Below are 13,746 nucleotides of genomic sequence, written 5' to 3' on the forward strand. Positions count from 1 at the left end.
ATCTCTACCACTTTCTCAATGACCAGGGGATATAGATTTAAGGTAAGGGACAGAAGGTTTAGAGGAGCTTTTATCCAGAGGGTGGTGGGATCTAGAACTCATTGTCTGAACAGGTGGTAAAAATTAGATTAGATTCCTTACAGTATGGAAAAAGGCCCTTCGGCCCGCAAGTCCACACCAACCATCCGAAGTGACCCACCCAGACCCATTCCCCTACCCTATATTTACCCCAACTAATGCACCTAACACAATGAGCAATTTAGCATGGCCAATTCACCTGAACTGCACGTCTTTGGGTTGTGGGAGGAAACCGGAGCACCTGGAGGAAGCCCACGCAGATACGGGGAGAATATGCAAACTCCACACAGTCACCCGAAGCTGGAATCTAACTTGGGTCCCTAGCACTGAGAGGCAGCAGTGCTAACGACTGAGCCACCGTGCCACCCTGGTATCAGAAATCCTGGTAATATTTAAGTATTTAGATGTGCACTGCGATGCCAAGAGCATAGAAGGCTATGGGCCAAGTATGAATAGTTAGGTGGTTGTTTTTGACCAACACAGGCATGATGGGTCGTCGGGCATTTTTCTCTGTAATTCTTTATGGCTCTTTTCAATAATGTTATAATATTGAAGTTATAAACAGTGTTAAGACTTGTGGTTCCCAAAAGTGTGAAACAATCACACTTTTAGCTCAAAATGCTGGAGATTCATTTTCTGTACTTCTCAGATCTCACCATGTGTTACAGACTAGTGGCTGTTAATTCATTACACAGATTACAGTGACACAGTGGGTCTTTGGACACTCTGGATATTTCTATAACCATATGTGAACACAGATTTCAAGTCATATTGTAAATAATGCAGCAATATAACAATTAGTTATTTTTGCAAGTCACACTACCCTCTGACCTTTAAGTCAACCAATTACTGAGCAGTATCACCGACCATGACAAAAGGAGTCGAAATTCCCATAAATGCCAAAGATAACAACTTGGATTAATGTCAGAGGCCAAGACCTATATTACAGTGCTCGCACATTGAAACTCCTGCACCCATGCAATCCAGTCTTAAGTATGGTAGTATAATAGTTAGAAAACTGGACGAGTAATCGAGAGGCTTGGATTAATGATCTAGAGACATATCCCACCACAAAATAGCAAATTTAAATTCAGTTAAATAAATAAGTCTAAAATGAAAAGCTAGCAGGCAAAACAATGATCGTGAAACTATCAGATTGTTCGAAAAACATATCTGGTTCAATGTTATTTCAGGAAGAAATTTGATAACTTCTCTTGTCTGACGTGTATATGAGACTCCATGCCCACAGTAACTTGCTTGACTCTTAGCTGGCCTCTGCAATGGTCTAGTAATTCACTCAGTTTTCTCAAGGACATGTGGTACAGGATATAAATGCTGGCCTTGGCGGTGACACCCACATTTTGATTTTGTTTCTATTTACATTTTCGAGCAACCTGGGATGATGATTTAGGTAATGAATCAACATTTACACACTTGGACTACAGAGTTAAATAAAAAAGAATCTCAAAATTTCAACAATAAAAAAAGGGTATGATTCACAGTTTGTCAAACGAAGTACATAAATATCCCAGCAATTAGTATTGGAGGTGACACTACAGCATCTCAGCACTGCATCATCTGCCTGAATTGATAAAGTCTAGTCATTGGTAAGACCAGAGTTAGCAAAAGCTGATTTCTAAAGAATTTAGTTCATGCAATCAATTGGAACTGAACCATAATTCTTTACTATGACCAGATCTATTCTGACATAAATTAAAGTCAGTTACTCCCATTTGGGTGCCCAGGGCATGCCCAAACACAATTGCAGTAGCTACAGTATAAAGCAGAATTTATAAGTCTGTTAAACATTAGAGACATTCTCACTGTTGCAGCTGGAAAACAGATCTCATATTCTTGTCTATACAGGTGGATTTTGCAGCTTGTTTTGCCCTAATGTGTTATGGCTGGATCAGAACTTCTAGAAATGGTAAAGAAAAAAGGCCTATGAGTTCATTTGCATGGTGGATCAGAGAGTACAGTACAAACTAGTGGTGTCAAATAACACGATTAGAGAACAAACTAACAACAACATTGCACAATAAAAACCATGAGGAACTGCAGACAATGTTACACTCAACGAAGAAAAATGCATTCAATGTGTGCAAATCGGAAATTACATGGAATGGTAAGGAATAAGTAATTATGTACAATATAATTTCATTTGGAGATAATTACATATGGATAAAGACATGTTTTTAAATGAACAGTGGTGCAGAAACTCAAAAATAGACCTTGAATCAACTTTGAATAAATACAACATGCAGCATTTTCATCCACAACATTATGTGAAAGCAGTCTTCTAGAATACTAACTGACCATCACGTTTCTCCTTATAACAGCACTGATTCAGTTTCAGTACAATTCTTCTATAACACAATGGTTGCATTTTGTGCAACCTTGCATTTTGGGCAACCTTGCATTTTGGAAACTCAAGCTTTTCAAACAGCTCTTCACGTGTTGGCAACATAATCGGCAACACATTTTAAAAGTTCGGGCTTTAGAAACAGCGTCTCCAACTTGTCAATCGTGTTACAGCAAATTCATGATGATGTGTTACAGCAGAGCAACCTGTATGTGGCTTATTTAATCAGATTTGCATTAGACGAACAAACTCATTGTGAAACTTGGAACGAAAAGGTAGAAGTATCAAAACCATAATAAGGAGCAACAAATCAAGTTCAATGTCAATGTCAGGCATGGAAGAATTTATTTTCAAAATCAGATTCCACTTTGTCCAGTTGATGTTTATGCATGTTTCAGATTTACAAGTCTTTATTGTTAAAATCATGGCAAATGCTAAATATTTACCTAAATATATGAGTTAGCTCATAGCAATACTAGAGATGTGCTTTATGGCCATCTCCAAGTCAGTAACTTTTATTATTGAACGTAAAATATGGACTGTTGCAAAATGTACTTTTGCACATCAAGGTCTTAGAGCTCTAGACAAAACAAAGTTCAGGTTCTTTCTGTAACAGTAAGGATGCATAATCACATGTTTGTCCATGGGTTATCTTTAGGCTATATTACATTACAGTATAAATTTTCAACTCAAGTTCACCAGTGCCAGTCAGGTCAATGGTTTTCTATATTACTACTTATTACTAACCTACTAATTTTAAACATTCTTCTATGCTGAAAGGTGACTGTGCCTTTCAAAAGCGAAGGCAAAGAACACATGCAGCTTGCCAATTATATTTTGTCCAGTCACCCAGAAAAACAGGTTGTGTTTGTGAGGAGTTTCAACGTGTCTCTTCATCTTGCAAACAGGTGAATTTTCCAGTGTTTCCCAATATTTAGTTTTAGGAAGTAAAGTTGTACAAATGAAAGTTATAGAATTACCCCAATCAAAAGCTAGAATTTTCATGCTACAGAACCTTTCAAAAGTTCAGAACATAAATAGAGGAGATTCAAAATGCTGACGCCCAGTCTTTTGTCACATGTCCTCTTGTGTATGTAAAGCCTTTATATTCTTCTGTTACTTACAATGGCCCTGTAATCACAGAACATAGAAAGAAATACTCTAAAAGAGAAAGCCGTTTGGCCCATTGGGTACAGGCTACATGAGAAACATCTTTCCAGCCCAACCCTTCCTTCCAACTTAGACCTTAGCTCTGTAGTACAGATTCTAGTTTTTGTTTAAAACTTGAATGTTCCTGCTTCTACCAACCTTTCAGGCAGTAAGTTCCAGAATTTCTTGGTAAAATAATTATTCCCCAACCTCCACAAGTTTTCTTAAAATTCTCACAGCTTGTCACCTCCCAATTCCACACATTTTCATGAACAAGTTATTTGAGTTCAGACACAAGAAATGGAGTTCATCTGTCACCTATTCTAAAAGGTCATAGTTGATGTGCACCGTAACTTCATTTAGCCTCATTGCTCCACACCTCCTTGGTATGATCACCAAAAGACTTATTGATCTTAATATGACAATTTTTAATGAGTCCAGAAACTGCAGCCTTTTAGGGATACAAGTTCCAGGATTCCAATATCTTGTGTGAAAAAAGCGCTTCCTGATTTATGCCTGCTTGTTTTGGACAGCCCCACCTGACAAACGTGCTTCTCTGTAACAACATTATTGAATCTCTTCTTTTCAAGCATCTCAATTTGATCATCTTTCAAAGCTCAAAAGATACAAGTCAAATTCATGCAATCTGTCTGTTTTATTTTAAACCCTGATATCTGATGAATCTGCAGTTACATCCCTTCCATAATCAACATATTGATTATCACGTTTGATACCCAAAAGTGAACGCAATGCACCCAATGGGGTTAGAAAAGGTTCTGCAGAACTGATACATACCTCCCTCACTTCTGCATTCCAACTACCTTGAGATAAAGTCTAATATTCCATTAGATATAAAAGTAATCAAGAAGGCTATTTGATAGCTTTCAGTGACTTGTTTGTGGAAATCTAAACTTCTTGCTCCTTCAAACCTCCTAAACATTCTCCATTAATTTTCAGATTTGTATTCCATGCATATTCATACCAATTAAAATGAGAACAGTGAGAAATGAAAACCAGAAATGAACAAAGCTCATCCCTTCTGTACACCAACTCTCCCAATTTAATTATATTTTAAGGTTTTGCCCTTGCTTCATAGCTTATTTTACGATACACGGCTAAAAGTTATTTTGCAATACTGTACTCAATATTAAGTGTCCATTGTTCCCATTTTCTTGGTGCATCTTGAATCAGAGTTCACCTTGTTTAAAACTTCAATACTTTGACAAGGTCACTCTTAGCCACTTTGTTTCCAGACAGTAAATCTCAAAGATGCTTCACACACTTTACAGTGGAATCAGTGTTGCTGTTTTATTCAATGATTACTCTTTATAATGCAGAAACTATTTATCCTACTTGCAGCATCATCAAACATGAGCAGAGGATTCAAAGATACTGAAAGAGAGAAAACTGTAGACGCAAAATAATTCTGAGTCTATTGAATAAGGAGAAGTGTATGTGTCTATATTTCTCCACTTCCTTTGACTGTCAGGGGCAAATCATAAAGTACATCTCTAATTGTCCATTTCAAAGTATTATCAGAGGCGAACTGCTGAGTCAAAAAAAATGCAAGACATTTAAAGGACCTGAAAAGAACATGGGGGAAAAGCGGAGGGTAAATACATTTCTTCGTCCATTAAGGCAGTATCAGGTCTTCCCATGAACATATGTATAAATGTCAAGAACTGACAAAGTCTGTAAATAATCTCTTGGCTAATAAATACATTCAAAAGTCAAAATTACGATGGTTAAAAATAAACAGTTCCTCACCAATACTACATAGTTATAAATAACATAAAGCACTTAAGATTTATTGCCCTAAAGTCTATTGAGACCAGGAAGCAGAACATGGCAAATCTCACAGAGTGCAACTTGCAATCCATTCAGTTAAGTGCTTTGCACATCTTTGAAAACACATCAGTAAGTCAGAGAGGGTAAGTCAAGAGAGCAGGAGATGCCTTATACAGTACAAGAGTTATTGGTTAGTTGGCAGCCTTTCCATAATCAGTACAAATACACCTACAGATTGCAACGACCTCTTCTCATTCCAACATAACATGCACACCCAGGCAGCACAACAAAATAGCTGCATGCTCCATCTTCAATTCAAAGTGTTTAATTTCAAATTGTTTTAATTTAATTTTCAAACATTGAATTCCTTCTTTGCTGTGCTATTTAACTCAATTCAATTGTTGTACAATTCAGATTTTAGCAGAAAATGACTGATTGATCAAGACTGCAAGCTGGAGATTGCCAATAAGCACTCAGCACAGACAAAATGAACTAAATGACCTATTCTATCTGTGTGGAATCCTGCTTGAAACATCTGTAACAGCTTGTTCAAGGTGCTTTCCACATGCAAAATATTCATATTTTTAGTCTGACAGAGATATTAAGATTAAAAACCAACAAAAGCATTCATTCCACACAACTCAGAGCAAACATCAAAACTAAAGGCATTATCACAGTAAAACAATATAACATTACATGATAATAGTAGAATATCAAAATAGCTTACACATTTGAATAATGTCTGGATCACAATGACTGATGCAAGAATAGAATGGAGACCACAAGTTAAGTAATTGACTTGGGATACAGTGATGAGGCATAAAGGGATATAACGTTCCTAAATTATAGGCAGTCATAAAGAGATAATTTATGCCAGCACACCAAGGTTACTCTCAGTTCATAATTCTGAAGCTGCTGCCCAGCTCCACTTAATTCCTGATATTGGCTGACATCATAACTGTGACTTCAACCTTCAGCTGGGAAGGGTATTGAGACCACGTTTTGACTGGGCAAGGGAAATTACGATTCGGCTGTGAAACACCTCTGACTGTTGGGGTTACACTTTCATATCTTAATGAGCCAATCACAGCACCTTCTCCCTATCTGTCTTCATTTCTACCACTGCAATGCACATGCTTCAGCCCATTACAGTTGGAACATAAATAGGCCACAAGACAACCCCATTAACAAGATTCCAAAAATGAAACTTACTTTCTAATAAAACTTTAGAATAAATTGAAGTAGACCAAGCAAGGAATAACTGATGGGTGTCTGTCACAGTGCTTTTTTATTCATTCAAGGGATGAGAGAGTCACTGGTTAAGCCAGCATTTATTGCCCATTCCTAACTGCTCAGAAGGCAATTAAGTATGGCCTTTTCCTACTTAGCATTTTGACTTGCTATATTGACAAAATATTTAATGCAATTAGTAGTATAAGTCATCTAGTAGACTTTGAAGTTAAGAACTGAAATTAAATTAATTTTCAAATTGTAACATTCATGTGCTATATTTTCATTGCACTTAAATCAAACAATCCTATATGCAATTAGATAAGCAATAAAAACAATAAAATCAACTCCAAATTCAGGTCCTGTATACAGCAAAAAAAATCTTTCATTAGTTTAATTTCCAAATGTTTATTTGTAATCAAACATCATTCTTTCACTGATATTGTTTAAACTAAAATAAAACACTTCAATAAATGCTGTTTAAACTAAAATAAAAACATTCAATAAATGGCTGTCAGGAAAATAAAAGAACTGACACAAGTAATCAGCAACACATGGATTTAAGTGACACAGCTTCCTTCTGTAAACAACTGAGTATGCTTGACTTTAAATTCTGACCATGCCTTTTAAAAAAAAGGTTCATTCAGCGACAAACACTCGCTGACAAACAGATTCGACTTTCTGTCATCACTAATGGTCCTAATACATTGACAGGATTTTTAAAAAAATCTTTGGAATAAAATTCTTAATATTTACAAAGGCACAACTACAACATGCAACTTGGAAACCCATACTGTAACAGGCAATGAAGATATGAGGTGCAACAGTTTTATTTATGCAAGACCACCTGAAGGACTAAATCAAATCTGAGCAACAATGCCACCCTCACAAACTCATTTGCTTCATACAGAGCTGAAAAATTGCATTCAATCTTAGAAACCATTTGTCACAATCTTCAGTCATAAAGAGAGATAAGTTTAAAAAAGAATTAAAAACTGCTTGACAGCCGTCCATGTTCTCTCCATATCTCACCTTAGCAGTATGCTTTCCTCTGTCCTAACCCTTTACCAATAATTCATTAGCATGTCACTTACTTTCTTCATTGTTATAAATTTGTTCCATGCTTGTACTCAAAAAGTTGAGTACATTAAATTGTAAAATGCTTTTCAACAACAAATGACATTTGTGTTTTTGATTTGATAGAGGGGATGCACAAAACCCAGCACTGCTGTAGTATTGCATTCACCCAAACCTTGTTTTGTTTTTGGCTGCTTTTCTTGCCCTCAGTGCTCACTTTTGCTACTTTGCTTACCCTCAACGTGTATTTTTGCCGCTTTGCTTACCCTCAGTGTGCGCTTTCCGCTGCTTTTCTTAGCCTCAGTTTGTGTTTTGCTTCTGCTGCTTTTCTTACCCTCAATGCTGATGACATGTTCCCTGATCTGGTTCTGCAGGATGGGCTCCTCAATCTTCTCCAGCAGGTCGTAGATGGAGTAGATGTTGGGGTGGACGCTCTCGAAGCGCTGGATCTCGGCTCGGATGGCCGCCGAATTGGCCAACTGCTGCTGGTAATTCATCATTTCCAAACCCTAAAAACAACCCCCCCCCCCCCCAACCTTTCCTCCCCCTCCTCCTCCTCCTGCCCCAGGAGAGGAGGGTTTTCTGAAGGGGATGGGGTTGGGGAGCGGGGAGTAAAGAGGAGGGGGAGGGAAGGCCGGACTAGAGCAGGACAACCTCCCCCCGGCAGCCCTGCAGCATCCTCCGCCTCGACAACGCTCTCGGCCCCAACCAAAGTGCCACAGGCTCGGCCAGGAGCCGCTCCATAAGCCGCCGGGGTGATGAAGAGAGGGAAGGAGGGAGGGAGGGAGGGAGAGAGTGAGGTGGGGCTGGGGAGGAGGGACGGGGCTGTGTTTGCCGTCGCGGGCCGGTCTCTGTGAGACGGGATGGCGGACTCGGACTCTGTCTCTGTCTCGCGCGCTCTCTCTCTCTCTCTCTCACATCGCGCTGCTCGCGGGAGGGGTGGGCGCGAGAGCGACAATCACCGGCCGCTGCCGTTAATGTCGTTAACGTCACTTCAGCTGCTGGCGAGGCCGGCTCTCTCTCTCCCTCTCCTGGTCTCTGCTGTTTATCTGCCTGCCTCTCTCTCTCTCTTTCACTCTCTCACAGTCTCTCTAATACTTCTCTCTTTTTCTCCCCTCAGTTACTCTCTTCACACTGAGTCTCTCTTTGCTATCTCTCTTCCTCTCTCACTAGTTCTCTCTCCTCTCCATTTCTCTTTTTGCTTCGAATTTCTCTCTTCATCACTCGCACCCTCTCTCTCCCTCCCAGTTTCTGTTTTTGCTCTGATTTTCTCTCTCTGCTATCTCTCTTCCTCACTCACTCACCCTCTCTCTCCTCCCAGTTTCTCTTTTTGCTCTGAGTTTCTCTCTCTATCTCTCTTCCTCGCTCACTATTTCTCTCACCTCTCAGTTTCTCTTTTTGCTGAGTTTCTCTCTCTGCTACCTCTCTTCCTCACTCACTCACCCTCTTCTCCCAGTTTCTCTTTTCGTTCTGTGTCTCTGTCTCTCTTTCTCTCTCACCCATTCACCATCACTCAATGCCCGCTCTCACTTTCTATCCACTCTAAGTCTCTCTCTGCTATCCTTTTAGCTGCCTGTCTTACTCTCTTGGTCATTCTCCGTCACTTTCTCTCTCTTCTTCACCCTCAGTCTCTCTCTCTCTCTCTCTCCATCTGGCTGGTTCTCTTACCCTCACATCCTCTATCACTCTTACTCATTCTGCATCACTCAATCCTGCCTGAAACATCAATTTTCCTGCTCCTCAGATGCTGCCTGACCAGCTGTGCTTTTCCAGCACCACTCTAATCTTGACTCTGCATCACTCAATCTCTCTCTTCCTCAATCCTCTCCCACACTGCTTCGCTCTCACTTCTTTACTCTCAGTCTCCCTCTTTAATATCTCTCTGATTTGATTTGATTTCTTCTTATTATCGTCACATCTACCAAGATACAGTGAAAAGTGTTGCATGCTAACCTGACAAATCACATAAGTACATCGCGATAGTAGAACAGAATGCAGAATATAGTGTTAGAACCACAGAGAAGGTGCAGAAAGAGATCAACTTTAATATGAGAGGTCCATTCGTAAGTCTGATAACAGTGAGAAAGAAGATGTTCTTAAAATGTGACAGTATGTGGTTTCGAACTCTTGTATTTTCTGCCTCATGGAAGGGTGGAAGAGAGTATAACCTGGGTGGGAGTGGTCTATGATTATGTTGGCTGATTTTCCGAGGCAGCAGGAAGTATAGACGGAGTCAATGAGAGGAAGACTGCTTCTCGTGATGGACTGGGCTGCATTCACAACTCTCTGTAATTTCTTGCGGTCTTGGGCAGGGCAGTTTTCATACCAAGCTGTGACGTATCTGGATAGGATATTTCCTATAGTGCATCTATAAAAATTGGTAAGAGACATTGTGGACATGCCAAATTTCCTTAGCCTTCTGAAGTCGTAGAGACATTGATGTCTCTTTTCTTGACTGTAGCACTAACGTGGAAAGATTATTGGTGATACTTACACCTTGGAATTTGAACATGTCAACCCTCTGGCTGCCTCTCTTCCATATCCCCACTCCCACTTTCTGTCTTCACTGTTCACTCAGAGTCTCTCTCCATTATCCTTCTGACTGACACTCTTCCTCTCTGTATCACTCTCTTATTCATTCTCCCTCATTCAACCTTCCCTTCCCAGTTTGTCTCTCTTCTTCCCTCAGTCTCTCTCCCTCTATCCATCTGGCTGGTTCTCTTACTATTACATCTTCTATCATCTTTAGTATGTTGTTGAGTATGGTTAAATCTCACAGGACCCAGACAGAGCTAGCCAGTTGGATACAAAATTAGCTTTATGATAGAAGACCGAGGGTGGTGGTAGAGGGTTGTTTTACAGACCAGAGACCTATGACGAGTGGTGTTGCACAGGGACCTATGCTGGGTCCACAGTTACTTATGAAATATATAAATGACTTAGATGAGAATTTAGGAGGTATGGTTAATAAGTTTGTGGATGATACCAAAATTGGTGGTACAGTGGATAGTGAAGAAAGTTATCTGGGAGTCTAGTGAGATCTTGATCAAATTGGCCAGTGGGCTGAAGAATGGCAAATGGAGTTTAATGTAAATAAGTGCAAGATGTTGCATTTCGGTAAAGTAAACCAGGATAGGACTTACACAATCAACGGTAAGGCCATAGGGAGTATTATAGAACAAAGAGATCTAGGGGTACAGGTTCATACCTCCTTGACAATGGAGTCACAGATAGGCAGGGTGGTGAAGAAAGCTTTCGCCATGTTAGCTTTTATCAGTCAGAACATTGACTATAGGAGATGGGACGTCTTGTCGCACCTGTACAAGATGTTGATGAGGCCACATTTGGAGTATTGTGTGCAGTTGTGGTTGCCCAGTTTATAGAAACCAGTTTATAGTTCTATAAACCAGAAAGAGAGCAGAAAAGATTTACTAGGCTGCTAACCAGACTCAAAAATCTGTTTAATAAGGAGAGGTTGGATAGACTGCGACATTTTTTCCCTGGATCGTAGAAAACAGGGGTTATCTTATATAGGTATATAAATTCATGATAGGCAGAGATAAGATAGATAACGGATATCTTTTCCTCATGTTAAGGTCGTCTAAAACTGGAGAACATATGTGAGAGGGGAGAGATACAAAAAGGTCCAATTTTTTTCGCACAGAGGATGATGAGTATGTTGATTGTCTGTTAATGTATAATTTTTCAATGTATAATTTGAGTTACATCACACTGCAAATTTTTGCCATAAATTCTGTGTTACGATCGAGCCCTCCACAATCACCTGATGAAGGAGCGTCGCTCCGAAAGCTAGTGTGCTTCCAATTAAACCTGTTGGACTATAACCTGGTGTTGTGTGATTTTTAACTTTGTACACCCCAGTCCAACACCGGCATCTCCAAATCATGGATGGGATAGGTATGGAGGAATATGGACCAAACAGTCAAATGGGACTAGTTTAAATTGTGAAAAATGGGTGGCATGGGCAAGTTGGGCCAAAGGGCCTTTTTTCATGTGGTAGACCTCTATGACTCTCTTACTCATTCTGCACTGCTCAAACTGTTTCTTCCTTAATCTTCTCAATCAACACTCCTTCAGTCTCACTTCTTCACTTGCAGTTTATCTCACTCTTTCTCTCTTTGTGGCTTGCTGTTTTACTCTATCTGAACTTCTGGTCACTTCTACTAATTTCCTGCCTCCTCCACCCTCCCATTCCCCCCTCCTAAATATGTATCCCCTCCCCCCCCCCATTCCCCCTTCTCTCTCTCATTTTCTTCTTCACTCAATCTCTGTCTCTCTATCTCTCTTACACACAAACCCTGGCCCTATCTATGAAGCTGGATCATTCTACCTCGTTCAGTCCTTTCTCTCTCATTTTCTCTCTTTCCTGCACTTTTAGTCTCTCTCTCTCTTTCTCTCTATTCTCTCTGTGTGTATGTGTATGTCTCTCTCTCTCTCTCTCCCCCCTCCCTCCCTGGAGACACAATATCTGAATTTTGACATTATTGGCTTGACCAACTCCCATTCCGCACAGATCAAAGCTCAGCATGATCCAGTAGGGCAATAGTACCAGTAAGAAATGGGAATTCGGGCCATAGTCCCAGCAGGATAATATCACTCTAGAACACAGTCCCAGCAGGATAATATTACTCAAAAACACAGTGCCAGCAAGGCAGTGTTAGTCTAGTACGTAGTCACCCAAGGTAATATTAGTCAATTCAGCATGCAAAGATGGTAGAGCTATGCAAAACCAGCCCAAAACTCATCACGGATGAGTTCCATGCTTTATAACTCTATGACTAGGTGCTTCTTCAGTTTGGGCACTCTTAAGCCAGCGATTCTTACTGAATCATTGAGATTATTGCATTTTTCAGGCAATCTTTAAGAAATCTTTGACTCATTCTCTTTGCCGTCCTGATATTTACTGACCATGATGAAGCTCTGAGTAGAGAGCTTGTTTCAGATGCGGATGATGTAGCTACCCTTAGTTCAGCTGAGTGACAGTAACTGGTACTTTGTTGCTGAAAAATGTTGTCCACAGGATACTGATATTGGAGCACCAATCCTGCTAGTAGATTTGCAACATTTTGCTGAGGCATCACTGGTAATATATTTCAAAAATTCAAGTTGTTTGTTGCACATTAGACATGTTTCTGAGAGGGTGAGTAGCACTGGTAGGACAATATCAACTAGCATATGGTTCCAATAGCAAAAGGCAATTCCAGTACAGTCCCAACAGTGAAAGGCCAGGTCCAACGCTGTTCCACCAAAGCTAGGAGACGCCATAACAATCACAGAATTGTTCCAATGTGGCAATGTTAACTCATCACAGTTCTACAAAACAAAGATGCCACAGCACAGTCATTCCAAGGCAAAGTTAATCTATCACAACTCCTGCACAGGTCCAGAATGGTAAGGACAGTCCCAACATAGTCTTTGATGCAGTATCAGCACATCTCAGCTGGGCACAGGTAATCCAATAGGGCAATGATACGGCAATCCCTGCCAGGGATGATCCGCCCAGCATAATTCCAATGGTCAATGTCAACCCATTGCACCAATATTTAAGGTAATGGCAGCCACATTATGTTCAAGTGAATGACGTCAGGCCACTGAGATATTGCAATCCAGTAGTGGGCTGTGGTGGTGCAGTGGTAGTGTCCCTGCCTCTGATACTAGGTCGGACTGCATTTGAATCCCATCTGCTGTAGAAGTACGTACTGACAGCTCTGAACAGGTTGATTTAGAAATATCTCTTGCAGTCCAATGGAGAGGGTGGCTTATACTGAAGTGGCAGTGCCCCTTCCGATGGGCCAGGAGACCCTGATTCAAGTCCCATCTGCTCTAGGGTGTGAAATAACATCTTTGAATTGGTTGATTAGGGAAATGTAATAGCAGTCCTAACCGAACAATATTAATGTTAACAAAACAACAAATGCTGTAAATCACAGCAGTCAAACAGCATCCATGGAGATAGAGCAAGCTAATGTCTTGAATCTAGATGACTCTTTATCAGAATGTTATCCCAGCATCATTCCTAAAGGTAGTTATCCCAGCAACAG

General features: G+C 40.2%; 1 protein-coding gene across 2 annotated transcripts in view; it reads right to left on the reverse strand.

Annotated features, from left to right (window-relative positions):
* The window catches only part of agap1 (ArfGAP with GTPase domain, ankyrin repeat and PH domain 1), a 766,011-nt gene extending 757,371 nt beyond the window's left edge, over positions 1 to 8,640 (reverse strand). The window contains exon 1 of one of the 2 annotated variants that reach the window (XM_043693252.2): positions 8,019 to 8,640. In XM_043693252.2, the coding sequence (XP_043549187.1) occupies positions 8,019 to 8,184 (166 nt within the window). In that variant the 5' untranslated portion in view covers positions 8,185 to 8,640. The remainder of the gene's footprint in view (positions 1 to 8,018) is intronic. The other variant, XM_043693251.2, reaches the window with a different exon arrangement.
* Positions 8,641 to 13,746: the final 5,106 nt, after the last annotated feature.

Source organism: Chiloscyllium plagiosum, unplaced genomic scaffold (genome assembly GCF_037043375.1).
Source record: "Chiloscyllium plagiosum isolate Xiang-an unplaced genomic scaffold, Cpla_swu_hap1 HiC_scaffold_7, whole genome shotgun sequence".
Lineage (NCBI taxonomy): Eukaryota > Metazoa > Chordata > Chondrichthyes > Orectolobiformes > Hemiscylliidae > Chiloscyllium > Chiloscyllium plagiosum.